General features: G+C 40.2%; 3 protein-coding genes across 4 annotated transcripts in view; 1 reads left to right on the top strand and 2 right to left on the bottom strand.

The window, feature by feature from the left end:
• The window catches only part of LOC141764488 (caspase b-like), a 3,087-nt gene extending 1,642 nt beyond the window's left edge, over positions 1–1,445 (bottom strand). The window contains exon 1 of the mRNA XM_074629766.1: positions 1,351–1,445. The gene's annotated coding sequence lies outside the window, so the exon portion shown is untranslated. The remainder of the gene's footprint in view (positions 1–1,350) is intronic.
• A 4,163-nt stretch (positions 1,446–5,608) lies between these two features.
• On the top strand, positions 5,609–14,437 carry LOC141764487 (intercellular adhesion molecule 1-like). Its single transcript, XM_074629764.1, has 7 exons — positions 5,609–5,784; positions 8,553–8,730; positions 9,412–9,487; positions 10,870–11,008; positions 11,091–11,423; positions 11,701–11,931; positions 12,130–14,437. The coding sequence occupies exons 1-7, from the start codon at positions 5,730–5,732 to the stop codon at positions 12,198–12,200; spliced, it is 1,083 nt and encodes a 360-aa protein (XP_074485865.1). The 5' UTR covers positions 5,609–5,729; the 3' UTR covers positions 12,201–14,437.
• Positions 14,438–15,546: 1,109 nt separating this feature from the next.
• Positions 15,547–26,353, bottom strand: LOC141764486 (ubinuclein-1-like). Of its 2 annotated transcripts, none has more exons than XM_074629762.1 (14): positions 26,012–26,352; positions 24,495–24,599; positions 24,244–24,342; positions 23,652–23,786; positions 22,746–22,837; positions 21,549–22,149; positions 21,340–21,410; positions 19,831–19,960; positions 19,610–19,737; positions 18,939–19,064; positions 18,014–18,157; positions 17,855–17,905; positions 17,120–17,720; positions 15,547–15,943 (listed from the first exon to the last, which is right to left on the bottom strand). In XM_074629762.1, the coding sequence occupies exons 1-13, from the start codon at positions 26,234–26,236 to the stop codon at positions 17,135–17,137; spliced, it is 2,493 nt and encodes an 830-aa protein (XP_074485863.1). In that variant the 5' UTR covers positions 26,237–26,352; the 3' UTR covers positions 15,547–15,943; positions 17,120–17,134. The 2 variants fall into 2 exon arrangements, with proteins under 2 accessions (XP_074485863.1, XP_074485864.1); XM_074629763.1 differs by lacking the exon at positions 15,547–15,943 and adding an exon at positions 16,020–16,432 and having other exon boundaries at positions 26,012–26,353.
• Positions 26,354–27,764: the final 1,411 nt, after the last annotated feature.

Raw genomic sequence — 27,764 nt, 5'->3', positions numbered from 1 at the left:
ATAATATAATGACTATTCGAAAATTGGAAGATCATGACCCATCCCTCCTAAAGGGGCACTCCTTCTATTTAATATTGCTCTTTTATTAAGTTGGAGGACTCACAAGATTTAAAAAAGATTTCTTGACTTTTAGTCCGCGGTATGGGTCAAGCCCCAAAACCACCCCGTCCTACATTTCCCATAATGTCCATCACATCCCAGCCCTACAAACACTAACGTCTGTCACTGAGTGAGTGATGAAGTTACACGATTGGTCGGCTGAGTGTTGGAGATTCCTCACTGGCTGTTGCTCTTTCAAAATAAAAAGTCGGGATCAGTCCTTTATGCAAATGAGCCGTCCAGCGCGAGGCGTCCGGCTCACGAAACTTGGACCAAGCTGTCAAACTAGGCGATCTAGTTCTAAAATGAAGCAAGATTCAGCAGTGGCGTAGCCTATTTCTCTCTTAAAATGTTTTCAGAAGTAGATTTTGGTGGATTGTTTAGACGGAATAACAGAAAGTTTACGAGCAGGCCACCATGTTGTTTCCTGTTTCAAACGGCAAGCAGAAAACCAGCGACCAATCAGGTGCATTCCACGATGGGGTACGTCACCGCTTGAACGGCCAGTTGAGTGGAGCAGCGCGTCCCCTAGTCAAAGAGTACAGAAGCAAAGAGACGGAACTCCGGTGCTTTTTTTGACAACAGCCGCTGCCCCCATTTCGGACTGGTAACGCTCATTAAATCCTCCCCGGACCTGGTGGACATGTACCGCTGGATTTAACATTATAGACATGGCCACTGACTATTTGTAGAGCAATTTTGCCACAAATTCACAGACTGAGCATACATGGCCCAGACTTATACTTGGTTTGAGTAATATCTTCCCCATGATGATGAGAACACTGAACTTCATGTATAAAAGCAGTGGAGTGCTCCTTTAAAGAGCTACTTTAAAACGACATGCTGAAGAGGATTTTCCACAACCTGGCAACTAACAACAAGGCAACAACTTTTTAATTACTCATAGAGTACAGTCACCAATCCATAAAGCATTAGCAAATTATGTTTTAACATTCATAAAGCCACTAATTACAGCTCATAAACCCTTTATAAAGGATTCCTAAATAGAAAGAAAACATTATTGGATTCACATCTGGATCTGAGAATCTTCTATAGTCTACATGTCTAAACTGGTCCGGCATTTTTCAACACAGTCAAGGTTACAACAGCGTCAACAGGTGCAGCAGGTTTTACAAACTTCTGCTGTGAATTTAATCCTTTAATCTGAATGTGGAACCAGCAGGCTTCACCTCAACAGAACCACAGTTATTTATTAGTAGTTATTTATTACTTAATCCAAAAAGGACTTACCGTGTCACCAACAGTCTCAACAGTATACCACCGAGAGATAATGTGCAGAAAATTGCGGAAATTATTTTAAGTTTCGGTTTCAACCGACCAAACAGGAAGTTGGCATCATGTTCAAAGTGCAGCAGCAGAGACATGGTGTGGTGCAATACAGTGACACATTAGTTTGGTTCTCTTGAAAGTCACAGATGAATGGCCACAAAATATCACTCCAGATTTAAAAAAACAAAACAATAATTAGATAAATGTTTTAACTGTCTTCTCAGAAGTGTAGATTCTCTGTCCCAGTTATCAAATAAGACATGTTGACATGTTGTCTTCTTTTATTGCACAATTTATATTTGAATACTTGAGAAGACAAACAATATCGGAGAAAAGACAACTTTAGAGCAGTAAGAAAATATCTAGCCCCATATCTCATAATCTCATCATTTCCCCCCTGTACTTAAGTCATTAAATTTCCAAATAAATAACACATAACAAATGATAAGCTACGATTCAAATATTAAATACATCTTAAACAAAAAAGGGAAAGAAACAAAATTGCAGAAAGAAACAAAAACAAAATACACACACAAAAAGTGACGAACACGGCTGGGACACATTTTGTCTGCAGCCGAATAGTATAAAAAAAAATGACGGTGCTCATAGAATACGACTGCACTTATAATACTTTTTTTTTTTTAAGCAACTTTATTAATAACGCATAAGAAATGAGTGCAGTCAAAGAACGTATATAGATAAGAAGTGAAAGTCAATTGTTCGTTCCATTGCAACATCAGCACCCAGCAGCAGAGCTACGCTTCCGCTATTTTGGACTGGAAGCGACTACCGGACGCCAGTAAAACGTCCGCCTATAAAGTGCCGTACAAAAGTAAAACAAAATTATTTCTATTCTATTGTCATAATTTTGATGTCTCTACTGAAATGTCATGTGTTGAACAATAACAATATTATAAATATTGGATGGTCCAGTGTATCCTATGCTAAAGGAGATGAGAAAGGAAACACTGAAGCACCTTTCCTCAGCATTTAAAGAATTCGACCAGCTCTCATCATGGCTGCCACTTAGACACATCCGGGTCATTTCACTCAGTTAGGAACCTTCCTAAACAGAAACGACTATTCGACCGCAGCCTTGTTGTTACCATGGTTTGTGACCCATGAAGTCATTGAAAACGTCTTTCCATAAGTAGCGTTTGAAAATGTATGTTTTTTGTGAGTTTCCATGTTCGGGCGTGTTCGTAACTTTATAGAGATGACGGCTGCTTTAGCGGTACCTTTCAGTTGAATACATTTTTACCATGATTCATATGACATCTCACTTAATTTCTACCTAAATAACATTAAATGCATGACAAGAAAATGACGACTAACAATAACTGCCAACACCACCAACATTTCCACTGATAATCATTATACCATTACTGCCAGAATCACAGTCAACATTACCACCAACATTACCCCTGATAATCACACCCTCATCACTGGCAATTAGGGCCCAAGAAGCGATGGCACCAGCTGCATCGTCAGCAAAGATTTCCTGACCAGTTGGAAGACCCAAAACAGACGAGGAGGTTACAAGTGGACGAGAGACTTTTTCCAGAGCTGCTGCTGCTTCTGGGAAATAAAGATCAGGCAATCAGTAAGAGACACAATTAAGCAAATCTTAGACAGCGTCTACGAACTCGTTGTTCTACTGCACCTGTGTGTTTTTTCTCTAACTCCTCGGCAGCGTTGTTGTGTTTCATGATCCTCAGGATCTCAACAGTCGCGTTCACAGCCAGTTCTTCACCGTAGCGGTCAAACAACTTACTGACAGTGTCGTGCCGGTGTGGGCTCTCCAGATGGCTCTTGGGAATCTCCGTACTTAGATAAAACTTAAATCTATTGAAATCATCGCCACTGAGGTCCTCCAGAGTCTCCAAGAGCAGGTGGTGCACCAGCATGTCTAATCACTGAACAGGTAGGAGAGGGGACAATAGTTAGGAAAGAGCATTTTATTGGATGAGATTAATAAGGTTCAGGTGGTTATTGAGCTTCAGGGTCGCTGTCTTGGAAAACCACGTCTCTTAAGATGTCAGATTTTCATAAGTTAATAAAAACAGCTTCGTTTTCAGCTGATGGGCTGCTTTTTTTAAATGATTTATTTAGCATTAGAAGAAGGAGAATATTGTCATCCATAAAAGTATAGAGGATCAAAGGTATCATGTAGGGCTGTCAAAGGTAACGCGATAACAACGCGTTAACGCAAATTCATTTTAACGCCATTAATTTCTTTAACGCATTAACGCAATTGATATTTCGGAGGTTCTAGCGGGCTCAGTTTTAAAGCTGGAGTGAAGATACTGGCATCTCGTACTGGTACCAACCATGTCATACTAACTTGTCACAAAGGAGGCTAAATAACGCTCCAAACTTACGTGAAATTTTGGCGTGAAAAACTGGCATGGCCATTTTCAAAGGGGTCCCTTGACCTCTGACCTCAAGGTATGTGAATGAAAATGTGTTCTATGGGTACCCACGAGTCTCCCCTTTACAGACATGCCCACTTTATGATAATCACATGCAGTTTGGGGCAAGTCAGAGTCAAGTCAGCACACTGACACACTGACAGCTGTTGTTGCCTGTTGGGCTGCAGTTTGCCATGTTATGATTTGAGCATATTTTTATGCTAAATGCAGTACCTGTGTTGTTAATTGATTTCTAATAATAAATATATAGACACTTGCATAAAGCAGACATATTTGTCCACTCACATGTTGATAAGAGTATTAAATACTTGACAAATATCCCTTAAAGGTACATTTTAAACAGATACAAAATTTGTGATTAATTTGCGATTAATTGCGATTCAATATTTTAAGTGATTGACAGCCCTAAACCAAATACTTGACAACTATTCATGTGACACATGTGGTCCTCCATATTAAAAAGAATACTTTAGTTTTTCTAAAAGAAAAAAAAAAATGACCAAATTTGGGGAAACTTGGTTTTCACTGGACAATGATGAAATATTTTACATGTGTTATGAATTCATCCCAAAAAGGTTCTTTCAAAAATAAAAACAAAAGATTCAAACATTCAGATAAATGGAGGCATAGATAGACCCAGTATCCTACAGGAGCACAACTCTCTCACCAATCTATCTGCAGTTACCACAGTTACCATTAAAATCACTGATGACAGAAATATACTGTAAATCAAAGAGCACCTACCTGAAGAATGTCTCACCAAAACCCCAACAATCAGAGAGCAGACTGAAAACTGGTGCACACCTGAAGCCTTGTCGATACTCTCAGCTCCAGACTTCCTGATCGGGAAATTTCTGACATCACAGCAATACCAGTCAACATGGGCGTGAACTTACAGTTCAAGGTTGAAAATTAACAGACAGAGCGAAGACCAGAGAGAGAGAATTTATTGCCCTTTTATTGCACGGCTGTGTTGAATACTCAACTCTGATTGGTCAATCACGGCATTCTGCAGTCTGTTATTTCTTTATAACAGACCGTTGATATGGGCGCAGCTCTGATGTCAGACTCTGGTCTGACATCAGACCGGAGAGACCCCTCCGCTCCACATCAGGGTGCAGCATCGCCTTGTCGGGCTTTCTTTCACAACAATGACCGGCTCGCTGTACATTATCCCTTACTTATAAAACCACAGTCATGAGGGGGTAATAAGAGGAAAGCTTTCTGGGGCCCAGCCGCTAGGGGGGACCCACGGAGGCCAGCAATAACCATGTTCATCCTAAATATAAGCAATTATAATCAAATTTTATTTTGAAACAACATATACACCATTACTTATTAAAACAACTAAAATAAACATTGTAATTATTGTTGGTTTGGTAAAATGTAGCCTTTCAACCATTGCCGAAAGAAAGACATGGCTGGCCACATGACCAGAGAAATGTTCTGATTTAAACTAACTATTAGTTGTACTGGGTTTTCTATTATAACACATCATCTTTGAGTCTGCCGTTTTGTATTCTCAAAACCTCTACTGCACACCCCCCCCACCCACACACACACACACAATGCATACTCATTCGTGCCCTCTGTGCTGCAGCACTCCACTGCATTATTCTTGACCCTCCCTTCCTTCCTCTCTTGATTTACTAACAGAGAACGCCCATGGTGGGTTTCAGAGGCCACAGCAAAGGAATCGCCTGATCATCAGCTTCAGACGCAGAAAACACATGCAAAAAAAAGAAAAGGCACATGCATACACACCCACACTCCCATAAAAACCTGAAGTTCCCCGTGTTTTCTCACAAGTCTCAGGCCGTGTCACTGCCAGCATCACACAGCCAGTAGCCTGACCGGTGTTCGAGAGAGACGTCACATCAGCAGCTAGTATTGTGAACCAGATGAAGGATGTGTGCGTCTGGACGGCCAATCACGCTTCTGCTGTTTAGCCTGCTGGGCTCAGGTGAGTGAAATGACAACCAGGTGAATGCTATGGTAGACAGGTACAATGAGACGAAAGGCTCAATGTGGAAAGGTAGAGCTGAGGACAGCGACTGGTAGTTTGAAACAGTAACGTTTCTTTTGGCTTGTGATCCCTCACAGTACATTCTGCTGTGAGGGATGAACTACTTGCGACCCCTTGTCACAGTTTGTGAATGTCAGTGAAGTTTGAGCAGCTCAACCAAAGTTTGTGTTACTTTCAAACATTTTTAGAGGACTAAGGAGGTGAGTAGGCTTATATGTTTTTTCTTCTTTTTCACTATCTGAAATCATCTGATCTCATATTTATTGTAGGAACGCTGTGGGGGGGTCGTTGGGAACCACAGGTAGAAAGGATCACGAAGGGAAATACATCACTATGAGGGCATTTAATCTGCAGTACATGTACAGTACATGACAATACTAGCAGTTGTGAAAGTAACTATATACATTTACTGTACTTAAGTATGATTTTGATGTATTTGTAAGTGTATTTCCATTTTGTGACACTTAATACTTCAAATTGGCTAGTTTTTAGAGGGAAATATTGTACTGTATTGCACTGTATATTGCTTTGGTTTCTAGTTCCTTTACTGATTCAACGGAATTCAAATAAAATATATCATCTCATAAAATGAATGCATTGTTAATAGATTGAATTTCCCAGCACCTCATGAAGTAGATTCAAAGTGGTGTTATAATAATCCAAAATTCGAATAAATTGCTGAAAGCATCAATTCTGCACAATGAGTACTTTCATTTTTAATACTTTAAGTATATTTTGCAACTACATGCTGTTCTCATACACCGGTTGTAGCTATTCTTGCTGTTCATACCCTGTGTGAAACCATAAATGAATGTTGATTTATTTGTCATGTAACTTACGTACTTAAGTAATGCGACCTCTGTGGTTTTGACCCAAACCACAATCTTTTCCTCAACCTAACCAAGAAGTTTTGTTGCCTAAACCTAAGCAGTTTCCTGTGAAGACACAAGTTTATTTTGAAAAGACTGAATGCATCTAATGAGTGGAAATTGACGTGTTGCTGGACATATGTAGGTGAAAAGAAATGGTCAAAAAATGAGGAATAACTTTTTGTAAGATCTCATACGAACCTCTGCATGATGACATGTTGCTTACTAATACTTCAACCCATTGTCACTCCCAACTTGTCATGTACCGCTGCTTGGTAAGCACCCCTCGGCATCGGAGACACCCTTTAGCGACTGTATATGACGAACCAGGCTGTCAAATAACTCCAATGTAAACCCACCCACAGCGTTATTCGACAGTAGTAGCAAATTACGTAGTATTAATAGCATGAGAGCCTGCTAAGCGCGGAGGGTGGATGGGTCGAACAAACACAAGACTTTCAACCAGGAGACCAGTGTTCGTGGCCCGTCAAACAAAAAAAACATTGACTTATTTTGTCACGTCGGTCACTAATATCAGTCAGTCATTACGACGGGTAGCACTTTTTTTTCCCTTTTCTTTTTTTAATGTTTTTTGTTTATATATGTTGTGCTGCTGTCTGTATGTCCCTTTACACGTATGTGTATGTATTCCTTTAACCTTAAATACAAAAAAAAAACTACAACTTCTTTGGGTTTAGGCAACAAAAAAAAACACTTTTTATTTAATTTAATTTATTTTTAAATTTTTTAAAAACATTGTGTTTTGGGGTAAAATAACTACGAACACAAACAACTACATTGTTGGTTTCACATGAGATACGAACTCCAATCTCCTGGGTGAAAACCCTTTCACAGTGTCTATACTACAGCACCTGACTTCCGCTTTTGCTCTTGTCATAACTACTACAATCGCTAGAGGTCGCTGTTGTGTTCTTTTATACCTTCTTTCGGTGATCTACCATGTGAATAGATGATAATACCTACTAGTGGGTGTAGTAGGTAACAATGCAGTAACAATGCAGGAATGCAGATTTTCACACTGTAATATTGTTCCTTTAAAGGCTCTGAGTATGTCTTCCATCACTGAATACAAGTGAATCAGGATAAAAATCATTTCATTTTGATTCCTGACTTTATTCAGCTCCATAGACTGCAAGTATGGACATAATCTGGCAGTTGTCTTATTTCACTCAGTTGTCAGAATGGCATGTGGGAAACATAACTATACATTTTGACAGCCGGTATGCCGACACCCACACACACCCACACCAGAGAGCTACTGTGGGTGAGATCATCTGATAGGCAGAACAACCTCAGGATTCAGTGGAACAATGGTCATAGAAAAGAAGAGCGAGTTCTTTGACTTGGGCAGGGTGTCCTTCCTTCCTCAGAGGAACACACTGGGTGTATTCAGCGCGCTACCAAACAATGGTTCACAATAGATCAGCTAAAAAGAGTATTATTTCACGAGATGGCAAAATTCAATTGACCCTCGCCTGTATTATATAAAGACAGGGGAAATGACTCATAAGTTCATACAGCCAACATAAACAAATGAAGAGATTCAGCATTTCTTTTCTGTAATAAGATTTAACACCACAGATATTTTAACTACATATACCTTTGTGGAGTCAGGTTATTATACTTTGGAAGATTAAAGAGAATTATTATTAAATGTTATGCATTCTTTGAGAAAAATAACTTTTACCTGTTAGTGTCTGTTGACAATGATTCAGAGGGAGCCTTTAAGATATATTTATTTATATGTTTACATATTCAGTTGAGTTATTGTGTCTTTCTTCCTCTCTCACTCCCTGACCACGCCTGTGACCTCAGCTACCTCATCCCCTGTTTCCATATACACGCCTGCTCCACCTCTTCCATTGCAAATTTTACCTCCCTCTCCTTCTCCAACCATCCTCCCATCTCCACCCTCTCCTTCTCTCAGTGTTTCAGAGGCAACAGGAGATGTCGGCTGCCAGCTGACAATGTCACCCTCCACCCTGGTAGTCAGGTATGTCAGGAGGAGCTGGGGATTATTTCAGTAATTAAAAGGCTTGCTGCTCAACCAAAGTCCAAATAACATTTTCTCTCATGTGTCTTCCTTTCCTTCATTTCAAAAGAATCTCAGGAGTGGAGGAGATTTACAGTCCTGTAGTGTTTTGAGCATGTTAATGCCCCAGACACACCAAGCCGACATCAAATAACTAGCAGCCCCGAAGGCGTATGATACGTACATCAAACAAAGAAGCTGACCATTTGTGACCATTTTCACACCACTCTCGTTCACCACTTAGCTTCATTCCAAATGGCCATGTCATTGTGAAAATATCTGTTTGTTGGAATGATCAGGTGAGATGAAGAGTTTAAGCTGAACAGCCAATCAGAGTGATTTCACTCACCGAATGGCGGTGCCGCTAATAGAACATACTGAATCGGCCGAAAAACCTCCGACACTAGCGCCGACGGTGCGGGACACACCGAAAAAACAAGGGCCCAAACTATCCACCGCCGACCGTCGGCTTGGTGTGTCAGGGCTATTACCCTTAGAGCATTGGACTGCCTACATTGATAAGCTTAGCTTAGCTTAGCTTTCTTTCTTTGCTTTACCACGGACCTGTTTGGGAAGCGTACTTTTTCCCTGTTTCTGTGTAAATTAGTGACAACTAATTGTGTGTAAACTCTCCTCTCACAGGTTTGGAGATCCAGTCACAGCTAACTGCTCTGTATCAAGGATGGGTTTTTCTGCTCTTGGTTGGGAAGTCTCACTGGTAAGGGCATTAATGCTCTCTAATATATAAAAACCCTGTTGGTTTGAAGGGGACATATCATGCTCATTTTCAGGTTCATACTTGTATTTTGGGTTTCTACTAGAGCATGTTTATATGCTTTAATGTTCAAAAAACTAATTTTTCTCATACTGTCTGTCTGAATATAACTGTATTCACCATCTGTCTGAAAGGCTCTGTTTTAGCACCTGTCTCTTTAAGCCCCCATCCTGAAAAAGTCCAAACTGCTCTGAGTGGCTTGCGAGAAAAATATGGTGCACCTTTTTAAAGGTAGTTTTCAAGCTGTGGGTGATATATTCTAATGAGCCTGCATGTAACATAGGAAGGGGAGCCAAATCTGAATGGTTTGTGTACCTGAAGGCCAGCTGGAGAGTGCAAAACCGTGGTACCACCAGCGCCGTCTGACTTCAGTTGCTCCTAAAGTAGTGTTATTATGGTAAGGATGACCTCTGAGCAAGGCGAACATCGTAACCACGGTTTTGCACTCGGCGGCTCACGTTACCGCAGTCTTGGAAAGGGAGGAGTGAGCAGAGGGATACTCGGTTGGTTGCAATGTGCAACTACACCACTAGATGCCGTCAAACCCTACACACTGTACCTTTAATGCCTTAGCAAACCGCATGAGCAGCACGTGGCGGCTGCACAACCTGTTGTTTTCTATTTCGGTATCCATGTAAACAGGTTAGAGCAGCCACACAGCCGGCATGAGACGTGCAGCTCGGCTGCGTGGCAGCTGTGTCTCTTCTAGAGATTTGAGATCTCGCCTATTTTTACCGTGAGGACAGTGTTGTAGAACATGCAGTGACTTGCACGGATAGTACAAGGTTTTAATTGTGGATTATTACTATTTTTTTTACAAATTACCATGTTTCTTAACCTTTTCCTGTCCAAAATAAATATAAATGACATTTATAATGAAATTAAATGGCCATTATGAAAGGCAAACTCTATGTAGAAAGAAAGGGCTGGCAGCAGCAGAAACGCAGCTGGTAGGAACAACCAACGCGTGAATCACGCAGTAGTTCAGCGAGGCAGCTGTCAGGCGCTGCTCACGCGCCCTGTGTGTCCAGACCGTTAGGGAGTACGAAGGTGGTGCGCTCTCCGGGGCCACTCCCAGAGACTCCAAGAAGGCCGGATAATCTGAACAGCCAACGCTCTGAACAGCCACTCGGCACATAGTCACAGACATGATCATCATCAATGCCAACAAATAACCAACATTATAAGCTTCACAAAGATGGGATTTATTTCATGTGCAGGTTTATCTAATAAACTAGTGCCACCCACATAGCAATATTCTATAGTAGATACCATTTAAACAGAATCCTAATAGCTTTGTGATTTGTGACCTTTTGCAACTCCAGGCAGCTCCTGCACTCACGATGGATCGTTTTCTGATCTGGAGTGTGGACGAGATGACTGATTGGAGCATCAAGCCTACGTGCTATGCTCTGTCTGAACAGGGAGGCCAGTGCTACATTGATCTCCCTCTAATAGTCTACAGTGAGTTAATACGTTTGTCTTTCTGACATGTTAGAGAATGAATCCTTTTCTGTGTGGTTTATATGTTGATCTGTCTCCACAGAGCCTCCTGATAATGTGTCCATCAGCTTTGTTAATCTCACCGGGCAGATGTCTGAGGGTCACCAGTACACTCTGCAGTGTACAGTACAGGATGTGGCTCCTGTTGAAAACCTCATTGTGACCTTCTACAGAGGACAGACAGCACTGGGTCAAGGACAGTCCAAGAATAACACAGAGAAGACACCAGTGAATGAGACCTTCACTCTGAACATCACCCCGAGTAAAGAAGATGATGGAGCCCAGTACTGGTGTGATGCAAAGCTAGAACTGGGACCTGAAGGACCACAGCTCCCTCCAGTGGTGATGTCAAAAAAACTCACTGCCACGATCCTCTGTGAGTGTGTTTAATTTTTACCTCTATGTAATGGGGCATTCACACCAAATGCAAAGCAAACTTTTAGTGTGGTGCGATTACATACAAAGTCAATGCAAAGAGGCGAATATGCGAAATTTGCATCATTCGCAGGAGTTAAAAGCAAGAAATTCACATGATACCGATACCGGTATTGGAAAGGTTGCCGATACTGCCCAAAATTTGGGATCGGGTATCGGCGAGTACACCAGTCTATGCACTGATGCGATACCATAGTTTATTAACCCTTTTCTCTCAGTTGGTCCACAGCTCGTGTGTCCTACAAAGCTGCAGGTGAGAGAGGGAGAGAGCCTGAGCTGTGAGGTGAGAGGAAACCCTCAACCGTCAGTCACCTGGTTCAGGGATGGACAGGTGGTTGCTCTGCCCACTCACTCAAGCAGAAAGCATGCCGGGAAATACACAGTCTCTGCAATAGGACTTCTTGGACAGAAAAACTTTACAGTGGAGGTGGAGGTCCTCACTGGCAGTGGTAGGTTTGTGTTATCTGCAGTGTTATAAAATGAATGTTGTTGCATTTCAGGCTGTTCTCATACACCGTTCGTAGCTATACCTACGAAAAGTAATGCAATGTAATTCGTATATATCCCAAAAAAATCTAATCAGATGCAATCCATGTAATCGTGAGTTTTTATATGACCCATGTTAATTTGTCTCTTCCCTTTTCTAGGAACTACAAACAGCTGTAATAGACATTTCCTGTTGGCAGTCTTGCTCATTCAGATGATGAACTGGCTGTAAAAGAACTCTATACGTGACCTGGGATTCCTCTTTCCATGCTGTCTGGATGCACGGCTCCTGCTGCATCGTTTTGTGTCTCTCCATTTGTTCAAATGGATCAGTTTTGTATTTGTGTGTTATTGTGCATCTTTATTTTCAAAATCTCAGGTCTCATTAGAAACAGATAGAGTTCTCATTTTGAGCGCTTCTGCCCAGGTACATTTTCTAACACTAGGTCTCTTTGTAATCTGAAAGCTGCTCTAGAAAGAAAGTCACAAAGTCTTGTACAATTTAATAATCAAAAACCATACTGTTATAGGTCTGTGATGGTGGTATGCTTTCTCCCTTGCCTGTTTTTTTGAGAGGATGTTTATGAACTGTTTGAACCCTTTGCCAAACAATGTTACGGTGTCTGTCCTGTGTATTGTAGTAGAAAGAGCTACCACAGTGGGGTGTCTACACTTTTAACACTGCAAAGCACCAGGGGTTGTATTCATAAAGCTTCCTAGTACAAAAAGTTTCTCCTAGTGGTTCAATTCTAAGAACATTTTTAGAATTATGTTTTCTAAGAATTTCCCCTTACAGTTAAAACTATATCCTGGTAAAGAAATGTTATTTACAAAGCATTTTAGCCCTTAAGAGAGCTCCAAAGGTGAAACACTGTTAGGAGTAGGGAGTAGGACTTTTAAAGGTAGGGTCGAGTACACTTAAAAAATGATCCAACCGAAACACCGAGCCCAGTGTTGCCATCTCTTTTCCATCTATAGTAGCTAGCAGCACTAGCTCCAAAAGTCCCTAAATCTAGAGAGATTCGGCAACACTGTCCCTTCAGGCCTCCCTCTAAAGCCATTCCCCCAAAATTATCATTATGAACGTAAACAACAAACATGACTATTGTTAGTAGTCACAGCTGAGACAGGCACATGAAATGATTGGACAGCTTTACTACAGTCCTGCAACAGCCACAGATACTTTTAGACATTTCTTTTCTTTTGTTTCAGTCAGAGCATTTGATTTATTAATTGCTGTCGGGATGTAATGAGAATCTCAACAAATATATAACAAGACTCGCTCAAAACCGAGTACATGTCTGGACAGTCTGTGAATTTGTGGCTAAATTGTTCTACAAATAGTCAGTGGTCATGTCTATAATGTTAAATCCCGCGGTACGTGTCCACCAGGTCTGGCGAGGACACGCTGCTCCACTGAACTGGCCGTTCAAGCGGAGACGTACCCTTTCGTGGAATTCAACCGATTCGTCCCTGGTTTTCTGCTCGCCATTTCAAACAAGAAACATAAACGTTGTGTTATTCCGTCTAATCGATCCACCAAAATCTACTTCTGAAAACATTTTAGGCAAGAAATAGGCTATGCCACTGCTGAATATCATTTCATTTTAGAACTACATCGCCTAGTTTCACAGCTTGGTCCAAGTTTCATGGACCGGATGTGTAGCATTGGACAGGCTTATTTGCATAATAGACTGTTCCCGCCTTTTCATTTTGAAAGAGCAATGGCCAATGAGGAAACTCCAACACTCGGCCGTCCAATCGTGTAACTTTATCATGCAGTCACTCAATGACAGACTTTTGCGTTTGTAGGGCTGGCCCTCTGCGGTCCAACCAAAAACATGTACAGTATTTGAACATCTTTACCAAACCTACCTTTAAGAGGCTTAAGAGTTTCTTAAGAGGAGAAAATGGTGGAAAGATAAATGCTGAGTGACAGTGAGCTAAAATTAACGAGCATGGTAATAAATATAAGCAAATAGATATAACAACTATCAACATGTGAATAGGCTGCTCCACAAGTAGGCAGGCCTGTTTTCAACATACTTTTAAAGTATGGCTTACAGTTTATTCAGCAGAGATGTTCTTTACATAAAATATTAATAATTACACCATGTCTAAATACTTATTTCTATGATTATGCCTATCGATTTCACTGTCCATTCTAAGCCCATTATCACTAAGAGTGCGATTTTATTTATTTTTTGATCAACCAATCACACCTTTTTAAAAGAATACAGATTCAACCACACCTCCTCAATATGGTTAACACTTCTGTCCCCTTCTTGCTCAGAGTTGCTCTGATCATTTTCCGAAATCCCTCCTAAGATGGGACTCCTTGCTAGACATTTTTAGGCTGAATTAGGAGCTCTCAGAGAATATTCTCTGAATATTTGTGAATACAGCCCTAGGTTGTCTTTTCTTTCAACAAGGTTACGTTCTTCCTGCTGTGCATTAAAATGCTAATACCATCTTGTGTCCAACTGCAGCCCTTTCTTGCTTTAAACTTGAATCGCCTTGTTCATTCTATATTAACAAAACATGGTCAAAATTAACTGCAGATCAATCACTGATACGATGTCAAACATGAGTGGCAAACAGTTTGATTATAAAAAGTGTTGAAACTGGTAACATGTCTTAAAAGTGTGTAACTGAAACTTACTTTCTGCTGGCCGGAGTTCACACCAAAACCAAAACATTGATTTAGCAAGTAGCGCTTCAGTAATACAGACTAAAAAGTGGACAATACTCCGTAACTACAGAGAGGAAAGTCCCGCCCCTTCTGGTGCACCACCATGGGACCTTATTTCAGAAAATATATGAACAGTAGTCAACAGTGAGACAATTATTTTTTTTATCCTGTTTGAATTGCGCCATGAATCACACATATGATGTTTGTCAATTTAAAAGATGATTTTGCAGGTCAAGAAATTCTCAGTTTGTCGTAAAACCGTTTAAGTATCAGACTGTGAAAATATGTAATTAGAAAAACTACATACCCCAAATTCATGCAAGTTACATCTCCCTCTCTGAAGCTACGATGCCTGTGTGTTTCGTACTGGGATGTACTCACACCAGCAACAGGTCTGATAAAAAGACCAAGAGTCGCTGGATAAAACACATCAGGTAAGAATTAATTTGTGCGTGGAACATAGCTAAGCTAGCTAGCTAGTGTTGGTGACGTATATAGTGCGAGATGAGATGTAGTTCACTGAGCAGTTTCACACAAAATCATACGACAATCTGAAACTTTCTTGACTTGCAAAATTAGGTTTTAAATTGACAAACATGTTTGATTCATGTCACAATTCGAACGGGATCAAAAAAACGTTGTCTCTCACCATTGACTACCGTACATATTTTTTCCAAAATAAGGTCCCATGGGGTCCACCGGAAGGGGAGGGACTTCGCCTCTCTATAGTAGTCAGGCCACTTTAACTGTTCACACACACACATTTTTTTTCTAAAAACTAGTCTATTGGGTGCACTGCATCAATACTAAAACATAAGGCTCAGAATTGCTTCAGTCGCTCTACCTCACAAGACATTAAGCTAAAAACAAATAGCTACACAACATGTAAGCTCTATTATTATTTATTAATTCAAAGTAAATCAGTCACAAATACAAGTCAGTCAACGGGTCATCGTCACAGGGGATTTTTGATGTTTCTCATAAGGTTTGATCAGAAACAGATAAGTGGTGGGATGTCAGTTTACGTCTCATTGGTAAAAGTGCCACTTCTCCTTTCAGGGGTCAAAAACCACAAGTATTAATCCCTTAAATTACTTCCCATCTCGGATGACATACTCTTCTAAATACTAGTGAAGATGACAGAAAGCACATCTTCAGCCGAGTACCACAATTTATCCGATTAATATTAGCTCATTTCCACTGCTGACGTTGGTATCGTAACTGTTTGTGTTTGTTAGAATCCCATCATGTGTCCAGTGCAGCTCCAAGGAAACTGCTCCCATCTAGAAAGAAAAGACAAATGCATAAAAGTCATATCATTTTCTATTTTCCAAGTCTACAAAACAAAATCTTTGGGTTGTACTTCGGCAAAAAATAGTACCCTTCACTTGCTTTGCTTGTTGCATTGTTTTCATCTTAAAAAAAAATGTCTATTGATGGTAATTTAGCTGTTCGTCAGCTTCATGTTTTTATTACCAAAATGTATATAAAAAATATGAATTAAAGATTTACTGACTAGCTTTTTCTTGAGCTTTCAATCAAATCTAATGTAGGCTGGGAAATGTAGATTGCTTTGATTTTAAAGGTATAATTTGGATGTTTTGAAGTGGGGTTGTATGAGGTACTTATCCATAGTGTATTACCTACAGTAGATGATTGTCAGCACGCCACCAATTTGGAGAAACAGACAGGGGTACCAGCACGGGAGCAAAGCAATGAACTGCTGTCGACAGGGACAGCAGCAAAACGTATTTTAGACACCTAAAAGAAACCTAAAAAAAAAAAAAAAAAAAAACAGTTTTAGAATGTTTTTGCCAGTTTACCTTGTCGTGAGACAGCTATACAATCTATGTTTCCGACTGGGAACTGAAGCCGTCATCTATGCTGTCGCCAGAGCAACCAGACTCCATTGGAAAAAAAAACAGACCAGCAACTCACGTGTTCTGCGAGGTAAAATTACTGTTTTTTGTTTCCAATGGAGTCTGGTGGCTTTGGTGAGATTATAGATGGATACAACAGCTTCAGTTCCCTGTTGGAAAGGGCTGTCTGACGGCAAGGTAAAGTGGTGAAAATATCCAGAATATAGCATACACTGAAACCGATATGGATTTTTTAAGTGAGCCTTTCTTGTAGGTGTCTAAAATATGTTTTGCTGTTGCCCCCGTCCACAGTAGTACATTGCTTTGCTCCCATGCTGGTACTCCTGTCTGTTTTTCCAAACTGGGGGCGTGCCAACCGTCATCTGCTGTACGTAATACACTGATTATGGATAAGTACCTCATACAACCCCACTTCAAAACACCCAAACTATCCCTTTAATTGATTCGTTTTTTAAAATCAGTCTCTTGTAAGTCACCCAACTTTATAGAAGTGCAATACTAAATAACTGGAGTTCCCTTTTAAGGAAATAACTTTAAGGTCACCCAAAGTTTTAACAACAAAATAGGAATAAAACTTACTGTGTGTAAATGCTGTCATTGTATAGTGATGTCATCATCAGAGATGACCTGCACATGGTCAGCATCCATGTGCCTGGCAAAGTCTCCAACCGGCAGCAGCTGGGGCAAAACAACATGACACACCCCGCTCAGTGGGAACCCGACAGGGCTGGACTGAGGAGGCGGAGGAGGATGAGGAGGACTTTTGGTGTCCACCCCAAAGCTCCAGTGCTGAACTGAACGTTTGTATTTTGCAACGGCTGCTGCAAGGAGCTCCTGGGAAATGGAGAACGGTTGCTCCCGAGCCAACGCTTGATCGGCAAGGAGATCCAGGAGTGACTGAGATGGAGCAGATGTGGCGTTGACCTTCACAGGTGTAGAGGAACCAGCATCCACTGCCACTGTTTTACCCTCCGCTTTTTTCAAGGCAGTAGCTTCCTTCTTCTCAGTACCAAGCGACATAGAGTTGCAGATATTTGAACACACGATAATGACGTCGTCTTTTTCTTCTTTGGGGAGTCCTTTCGGTAATGGAGGGCCCTGGAGAACGCTGCAGCCATCTGACGTAGCAGGAGGACCACTGATGGACGGCTGCTTCTTCTCAGGCCGGGTCCTCTTTACTCTGAGAACACATCAAGTAAATTTGTGTTTGACTTCCTTTTACAAAAAAAAATAAGAAAAGAGCAGCAGCTTTTAACTGCATCTAGAAATTCATACAAATAAAAAGAGATAAAGTTACAGGTATATTGTACTCACGGTAATGTCGTAAAAAGGTTCAACATTTTCCTGCTCTCCCGTATCAGCACCCTGAACAAACAAATGTCGAGTAAGGGCATGTCTGAATGTACAATCAGGTAAAGAAGAACTTCTAAAAGTATAAAACTGAAGGTGTGAACTTGCACCAGTGTCACATACCTAGATTGCATCCACCCCTTTGGCCAAAGCGGTTGGATCTCATTGTCTAACAAGGTCTTCAGGTGGTTCTCCATCTCCCGACTCCCTTTACTTTCCTTTTTATACCTCTCCATTTTCAGCTTTAACACCTGACACAAGCTCTCCCTGTGTGAGAGAAAATATGATTATGTTGACACAAAGTAAACATGGTATAATGTGCACTAAAGCAGGTTACTTAATTAAAGGGTGGGTCCATCTGTGTTCCTTTCTGTTTTTTCAGCTGTTGGCAAAAAGCAGTGATGTAGGTTTCCAAAGTAAGCTAATCAATAAGGTTATGAATAATGTAGACGCTAGCACTAGCTGAGTTAATGTTAGCTGTGCTATGTTTGGAAATAACTGAAAGGGTTCGTTTTTTTAAGTGGGGTTGTATGTATTCCCTGTCGGAAAGGGCTGTTTGATGGCGATGTAAAGCGTTGACAATATTCTAAATATAATGTGCACTTAAACTGATATTTCTTTTACGTGGCTAAAATAAATCTTTCTGCTGCTCCCGTCCAGAGCTACTTTACCTCACTAACGTGGCGTCCACACAGCGGTACATTGCTCAGCTTCTGTGTCGGTACTCCTGTCTGCTTCTCCAAACTGGGAGCATGCTGACTGGCATTTAAGTTGCTGTATGTGACATTAATACACTGACTAAGGAGGTATATATACTGTATACGTAGCAGCGTCATCATTTAGAAACCTACGTCAGGTCACATGGGAAAAAGTTTGTAGAGGGGCATGGGAAAATAGCATTTTGACGCTAAAACTTACATACTTCAAATCCGAACATTCACATTTTGGTCGAATACATAAGGAACACCACTGGGAAGCTACAGAATGATATATAATGGACCCTTTAACTAAAATTTCACATAATCTAGTGATCTTCATTGTATCTGACCTGATCTCTTCGTTCCATTTGAACGACTTCTTAGGACCTCCTCCTCTTTTCCCACCTTTCTCCTCCACATTGTCCTCTGGGCCAACATTCACTTTCTGTTTGCCTTCTTTCTCCTCCTCTGCTGCCCTGAAAGATAAAGATACATCTCCAATGTGCCCAAACCCTATTCGAAAAGAGGCACACTGCATCAAATTATGTATAGGCTACAGCAATTTTTGGATGCACGGACATGTTTGTGCATATAAAAGGAAACAAATAAGGCTTTGAAATTTCAAATATCACCGATTCTTCTAATAAGATCTAGAAGATAAAACACACACTTCAGGATTGAAACCTTAAGAGGGTGTCACGGTCTCGATTGAAGGAGGATCAGTAGACAGATTTTACATTAATAGATAAATGCCACCTAGTGCAGTTATTCCATCACATGTTTTTGGCAACCTCAATTCAAGTTAACGTTTCTAACGTCATGTCAATCAGTACGAAATAATTGATTTCTGGCATTTTAATTACATTTTTTTTTTTGGAAGAGAACTCCCTACAATGTTGTGTTTTTGAAGTGGCGATTCAAGTAAAAATGACCACTAGCAATCTAACAGTACGCGTCAAAACAAGTAAATTAAATTATCTTTTTCCATTACGCAAGATACAGTATATGCTGATGAACTTACTTTGAAGCCTTGACTTGCTCGTATACTTGGCAGTTTTCATTGAAACATGCAATCTGCTCGGGCATAGCTCTGCCGATGGCCTCCTTCAGTTTCTGCATGGGATCCTCCTCATCAGTGGGCTCCTCCTCCTGGTCAGTGTCACATTCAAGAAGCGAGTCACATGCAGATATAAAACTTGAACAACTACCTGTAATGGATTCAAGCATTTAAAACACACTCACCATGTATGCGAGGAACAGTTTCTTTACGCGTTTGAGGAGTGTGTCTCTGCTGCAGGGCAGGAAAGACGACAGGTGTGTGTACACCTTGGAGCGCAACTGGACGCCCTGTTCCCGACACTGCACCTCAATACTGGATCAAGACACAGCGAGAGAGCTGAACTACGCACGTAAAAACTGTGATTAATATTACTATGGGCAGCTAAAGCAAGGAACACACGATTCAACGCCTGATTTATAACCTAGATGTGTTTTTGTTTTTTTCACCTTTACTTATTCATGGGAGGTCCACCTTTTTCAGGATCACCCTGATCACATTCACATCTGCCCAGTACAACCACATTTTGATCTGCAGGTAACGGAGCAGCGGTTGGAGTTAAGGGCCTTGTTCAAGGGCACCTCAGTGGTGGTAATGAGGGAGGGGCAAGTGCTTCTTTTCTTCACTTTCCCCGCCCAGATTTATCCTGCCGGTCCGGGGGATTGAACCGGCCACGAGCTCACTTCTCTTCACCTATCCTTCCACACCTTTAGGCCACCACTGCATGTGAGACGGTAGTTCTTGACCTTGAGCAAGACACTGCCCCTAATGAGCATTTCATCATCGTATGAATGCGTGTAGGTATGTAAAAGTAGTATTAAAAAGGGACAGTTCACCCCAAAATCTAAAATCTTAAGTTTAGTTTTTTAGCATGATAAAATTTGCCAAGTAGCAGTAAACACACAGTACAGCTGAGGCTCATGGGAATGTCATTAGTGTTGCAGGTATTTGATCATAAACCATAGTATTGGAAAAATGTTGGCCTGACGATGGCATTAAATCAAAAATGAAATCATCAAAGTTACTACAATTCATCCGGAGGGGACATGAGGCTGTGTACCACATATTTCACTAATATTCCCGTTTACATGCAGCCATGTGAACACAACCTTCCTCTTTCATTCCTTCAACCGCAGTTGAAAAGGTCGGCATTGCGATATTTGTGCATATCCAAAAACCTGTTGACATGAAGTCTTTCATAATGTTTAAAAGTAGTGGCGTTTCTCCTTCCTACCAGAAATATGGGCTTTTATTTTGGGCATGCATCTCTACAAACTGTCGGCTAGTTGGTTTGTGTACAACGCACAGAGGCCGTGCATCACAACCCCCCAAAAAACACAACTGAGACGCATATTCTGAATGCGCTGTATACATGTCCAAAGAATGCTCCTAAAACCTGAATAATATCAGCATATCTCACATGTCTGAATGAGAAAATGCTCCATTCTGAATAAGACCTAATTCAGAATAGCCAAACAGAATATGCTGTTTACATGACTCGTATAAAATTTTGATTATTGTCATATTCAAAATAATAGTGGAATATTAATGTGCACGCATCTTTGATATCTACAACTGGATTCCAGACAAATCCGATCTGATCTTGAAGTCTAAACTGGTTAATGATTCCCAGAATGCTGCTGGTTTAAGACAATAGTTGCCAAAATGCAAACATGTGTTTTTGGATGACTCACTCTAGCAAGATTGAGTTGATTTTTGGAGTGAAAAACTTGAGTTTCGACTCTCCCTCCGAGGTCTTGGCAACCTGAAAAATGAGCACACGTCATCTGTGCATCCATCCTGCAATTTACCATTTACAATTAATGGTATTCACAGGTGTTTAATCTGTCAACAATCTGAAACATCCTCGCTTCAGCATACTCTAATAACAAAATGACCTTACCACCATGAGTTTTCTAATGCTGTCTTCCAGTCGTGGTGGAAGTCCCTCTGGCAGCGGGACACACTGATGAGCTGAGGTGGAGCTGGTTTGTGACGGGAGCTGGATTTGCTCTGACTGAGGCTTCAGCTGCAGATTGGTCTCTGTATTTGGAGGTTGGACTTGAGGAGCAGCATCAGACGCGGTCAGATCATCCGTTTTAGGTCTGAAAAGCTGCGCTTCTGTTGTAGGTTGAGGAGCCATCTTTGGTGACGAAGTCTCTTCAGTGACATCTAATAAAGAGTCTAAATCGATATCAAAATCCACCGCGTTGGCTGCTTGGATCAGAGTGTGGTCATTGGTGGAGCCAATTAAACTGAGGAGAGGGTCGGTCAGTCCTGAGCCGCCACCGCCGCCTGCGTCTGCCGGGCACAGAGGGATTGTGATGGCACCCAGGAGTGCAGCGCTCCTCTGATTTGCTTTCTCTATCTTCTGTTGTTCCTTCTCCTTCTCTCTTTGGAACTTTTTCAACATGCTGGTGACGCTCAATGTGCCAGCAGCCTTTTTCTTCTTCTTCTTCTTCACTGTCATCATCTCGTCATTCGGTCCAGTTTCAGACAAAGTGCTACAAGATAAATATGTTACGCTTATGAGAAAATCATTTTGAGAATTTTATTAAAAGGTCCAGGGTGTAGGATCTGGCGGTATCTAGCGGTGAGGTGAGGAGATTGCAACCAATTGAAACCTCTCCCGTGTGCCGAGCGTGTTGGAGAGCTATAGTGGCCGACGTGAAAACGCGAATGTCCCTCTCTAGAGCCATTTCAGCAGAGCCAGTGCGTATTGTGTGTGTGTACGAGGGAAGTGAGTGGTGAAGCGAGAGAGAAGGAGCGGTGGCGACAGGAGCGAGTAACGTTATCGCCTGCGGCCCAAGCAGGAAAAGTTAACAGAGTTTGGTTCGTCTGTTCTGGGTTACTGTAGAAACATGGCGGACTTCGTGAAGAGGACCTACTCCTACGTAGATAAAAACGGCTCATTCTAAGGTAACGAAAATACGATGATTCTTATCAGGTGATTATACACTAAAGAAAGCATACTTATTAATATTCTATTCTATTTATGCTAATAGATCCCCCTAATTGTTACACACTGGACCTTTAAACAAACTGTTCTAGCATCAGTCAAACTGGCTCTATGCAAGAGGTAACATTTGGTAAGCCTCACCTTGACTTAGGCTCCACATTGGTCATCATCTCTCCACCTTCTCTGCAGCGCTTCTTCTTTGGCTTCTCTGGTACGCCATTAACTTTACGTTTCTAAAAAAATCATGTTTGAAGGTGTTGAAAACTTTGGTACAAAGAACAGTTTTGGCAGTCATTCACTTATGATACATTTCTGTCTTTAAGAGGTCACTGTAAGCTGTAAAGCTGAGACTCTTGTGGATCCAATGAGCCCAATTGTATTAATGTGTGATGATGTTAGCCTCCATAGTAGCCATTTAATTGTAGTGATACCCGTTTTTTTTAAACTTGACCTCACTGTATAAAATGACCTGTGGTGACCTCTAGGATAATCACAGCCTCATGAAACTTTATAACCACAAACTAGAGACCTAGAGCATTCAGAGGATGGATGGCTTTCCTAGGTAGATTGACAATAAGGGGGTTTCTGAGCAGTTTCCAGAATAGAAGTGCTCGCCATCCGATCAACAAATATGCAATTCTTGCAGAAATTTCCAAATATCAAACGTTTTTGAAACCAAATCACAGCATGGGTTTTTCTATGGTGTTCCTCAAGGTCTTGGTGTCTTAATGTGGTCTTTTTGAGGGATTATTGAGCATTGTTATCAAACTTCTATCCTAATGTTCTAAGCCCGTATACACAATTTATTTGAATTAATTAATATTAAGAGCTGCATCTCAAAATAATCTTCAGGTTCCCAGCTTTCAGGTGATGTACACCACTTCTATGTGACATCTACTGTTGACCTGCTATCTCCCCCTAAAGACCCCCTGTACCCCCCTAAAAAAGACTATGTGGGTGTTATGGTTTAAATTGAAATCTGATCCATGAGAATATCAACACATCCATTACAATGCTTTGCATGTTTTTTTTAGATGCACTACTTACTTTTGAAGGCTCAAGTGTTTCCTTTTCTTTTGCGAGGTCCGCCGTCTCTGAAGCCTGGCGGAAGTGCAGCACGCCCGAATTTACATAGAATCCACCAAATTTGGTTGTGATGGAGGCCGGCACAAATTCGTCGTACTACAGAGACCAGCCAGACGCAATATTAGAATTTGATTATAATAGATTGTCAATTAGAAAAATATTAAGATAAGCCAAAGAAAAGTTTGAGGAAGATTGATGGGCCTCTAAATGACAAAATTGGGGACAAGTTTGAAGGGAAAGATAAAACACAGGGAACACATTTCTGAGCAGAGGACAGTCAGACCACTTTTTTTTTTTAGAATAACGCATTTGGATTTTGAGACTTGAGTGAACTGCCTTCACAATGAGTCATTGCTCGAGCAGAGAGGATATCGATCAGGGATTGAAGTAAACTGCTAAAAAGCCCCAAATTCCTAATTCCTACAGGAAAAAACAAAGACCTAGACACAGTATATCAAAACTATGTCTTTGTACAACACAACAGGTCTTCAAAGATGCTGATATAACAAATATATGATGGGTTATTGAAATGTGTGATTTGACACTGACTCACAGCCTCAGAGTTGTCAATGAAAGAATCCTCTTCATCATAACCGAATCCGATATCAATCAAGTCCTGAATGCGGTCCTTCTTCTCCTTCGGTTTGTCACCCTGCAACAAGAGGATACTTAATATTGTTGTGCCATTTGACACCATTTTGATGAAGAGTTCGCACGCACACTGGTCTTCATTTGACTAAAGCGTCCCTTGAGAAATCGGTTATATTGACCAATAATTCAGGTTTGCAAAGAAAAGCCACTCACATATTTTTCTTCCAATTTCTTTGAAATAGCAGCGACCTCATCCTCCTCTCTCATTTCTTCCTCCTCAAATCTGCTTAGTGGGATTTCATCTTTTGTTTGGTTGATCTGAAAATATGTAAAGTCTCATATCAATCACACATTTTACACAAAATAAAAACAGTTCTGTGTCTTATAGTCACACTTTTAGCTCAGTTCAAAATAATCTAGTCGCTTTAGTTTTTCATGTCATGGTTAAATGTAGTGATGTCATATTGTAGCCAGCTTTGTGTGCCTGGTTTTCCAGCAGGGCCTTTGTGTGTTGTGAAGCCATTTAGGGCAAATAAACCTTTGATATGCTGAACTTCCATGTGACATACTGTAGGGATGGGGGAAACCAACACAAACTCAATCACAGAAAAGGCCAAACAATCTTGAGTGAGTTGAAAGAAAGCGTGTAATTTCTAATACAATAAGTATTAATTGCAAAAGGATCCTCCATGTTTTAATGTACTAAAATAAAACTGGTGATGTGGGAAAAAAATATTCACAAAAAAAATTAAATGTGGATACATTTTGAAGTAGTGCAATACTGGAAAAATTTAACTAAAGTCACTGTGTTTATTTTATTTCTATTTTGAAAAAAAACAAACAGTAATCTTAAAAAGGTAAACCCAGTCAGATATTTTTTTTAAATGAATAAAAATAGTATTTGGCAGTATTTAGTATTAAATAGCAGAAAAGCTTTAATGTTTGATATTAATCACTTAGTTCCGATTTTGACTTTTTAATAAGCTGTTTTTCCTACAGATTTCTTATTTAAAGTATTTTCATTATGATTAATCATCATATTGATGTGAAATGCACATAAAGAGAAAAAGCACAGCTGTAACCAGCAAGTGTTTGCTAAATTATATTTAAAAAAAATCGAAAATTGGAAAATGTGGTGATGTGGGAAAAGAAATCTTCACAATTTGTTTTAATGTGCATACATTTTTAAATAGTGCAATACTGGAAAAGTTTAACTAAAGTCACTATATGTTCATTTTATTTCTATTTTGAAAAAGTAAAACAGTTAAATGGTTAAATAAAAAGGTAAACCCAGTCAGATATTTTTTTAAATGACTAAAACAGCATTTGGCAAAGTAGTTAATAGCAGAACATCTTTAATGTTTGATTTTAATCAATTAGCTTATTAAAAAGTCAAAATTAGAACTGTTATTCCTATGAATTTCTTATTTAAAGTATTTTCATTATGATTAATCATCATATTGATGTGAAATGCACATAAGGAGAAAAGTGCAAATGTGCTAAATTATATTTTAAAAACATTCTAAAAATGGACAGATTGTATTTGTTAATTGATAAAAGTCGAGTCATGACCCCTTTAAACATGTTCATACTAACAGGTTACAAGTTAAGACATGTGAGGTAGCCTGTGGATTGATTTCTTTGTTTGTTTTTAAACCCTAACCTATATATTAGCTGCAGCATATTGAAATTGAAGTCCTACTGGAGCAGAAATCAGAATAAAATCCCACCTGGTTGTCAACGAGCTGAGTGTAGCTGAACTCCGGGAAGCGGCTGTCATCAGGCTCAAACAAGCTGAGCAGCAGTCTGACGGTGTCGGTGTCTGAACCTGTGGTGTGTTTCTGCTGCTCAGCACTACTACACGGAGGTTTGTGGGCCGAGGCCGGCTGCTCAGAGGATGAAGGTCCATCATCACAGGACAGCGTGGTCAACTGGACTCTCCGAGACTCAGCCATCAACAACAGGACAAACACAGCAGCAGCAGACTCTCTGTGTGGCTGCGTGTGTTTCAACGAGACATGAAGGGCTTCATTAAGAACAAGTTGATGCAGGTGTGTGTGTGTGCGCTGACGTCACCAGGTGAATCACCTCTGCACTGAGCTGCAGCCAATACCAGGTGAATATTTGTTGAAATACCAGTCATACATAATATCAGTTTAATAGGCCTATAAGAGTGTATTCTTTTATCGCTGTTATTTACATTAATTAAACACATTTAAATAAGCTTAGGCTACTAACACAATTAAAATGTTGTTTTTAACTGAAAGGAAATAGACCTTCTCAAACTTGACAACATAACTAAATGGGTAAACTTTGTATTTCCATGTTTGTTAATGCAGCTGACAGACAGGAAGTAGCTAAAGAGGGTTGAGTTGAATTCAGCTGGTTAGCTAGTGCAGGGGTCAGGGGTCAGGGGTCAGCAACCTGCAGCTCTGGAGCCACATGCGGCTCTTTAGCTCCTCTCTAGTGGCTCCCTGTGGGTTTTTAAAAATGGAAATGAATAACTGTGTTTTGTTTACATTTTTATTTTTATGTATTATGATTGTAGGTCTATGGTACGACGGAGTATTAGGGCCACATTGAGGAAAAAAAATAAATCTGAGATTTCGAGAATAAAGTCATAATATTACGAGAATAAAGTCATAATATTACGAGAATAAAGTCATAATATTATGTGAATAAAGTCATAATATTACGAGAATAAAGTCATATTACGAGAATAAAGTCATGATATTATGAGAATAAAGTCATAATATTATGTGAATAACGTCATAATATTACGAGAATAAAGTCATGTTATTATGAGAATAAAGTCATAATATTATGTGAATAAAGTCATAATATGAGAATAAAGTCATAGGTTTACGAGAAAAAAAGTCGTAATATGATGATAATAAAGTCAAAGGTTTACGAGAAAAGAAAGTCGCAGTATTACGAGAATAAAGTCATTATATTATAAAGTAGTAATTTTACGTGCTATTTTCTTTTTTTCTCGTAAAGTTATGACTTTTTTCTCGTAATATTACATCTTTATTCAGTAAAACCGCAGATGTTTTTTCCCTCAATGTGCCCCTAATACTCCGTCGTACATTTGCTCTTTGGCCCTCACTGCATTAGACTTATATACTATATACTTAGACTATAAACTGTGTTACCTTCATCACAATGCTCAAATGTTTTGCGGCTCCAGACAGATTTTTTTGTTGTTGTTTTTGCCTAAAATAGCTCTTTAGATAGTAAAGGTTGCTGACCCCTGGCTTAGACGAAGGACGTATATTGCTAGTCAATTGTTCGTCCCGTTGTAATGTCAGCTCCCAGCAGCAGAGGTACGCTGCTAAAACAAAATTATTCCTATTCTATAGTCATATTCTACCGAAATTGCCTGTGTTGAACAATAAAATATTATAAATAAAATAAGCGGTTTCCGGTAAAAGAAATGGCGGCAGCGGCTCTTTAAAAAAACAACAACAACACCAGAGTTAG

Source organism: Sebastes fasciatus, chromosome 3, assembly GCF_043250625.1.
Source record: "Sebastes fasciatus isolate fSebFas1 chromosome 3, fSebFas1.pri, whole genome shotgun sequence".
Classification (NCBI taxonomy): Eukaryota; Metazoa; Chordata; class Actinopteri; order Perciformes; family Sebastidae; genus Sebastes; species Sebastes fasciatus.
The sequence above is the reverse complement of the archived record's forward strand: the minus strand, read 5'-3'. Positions and strand labels throughout refer to the sequence as shown.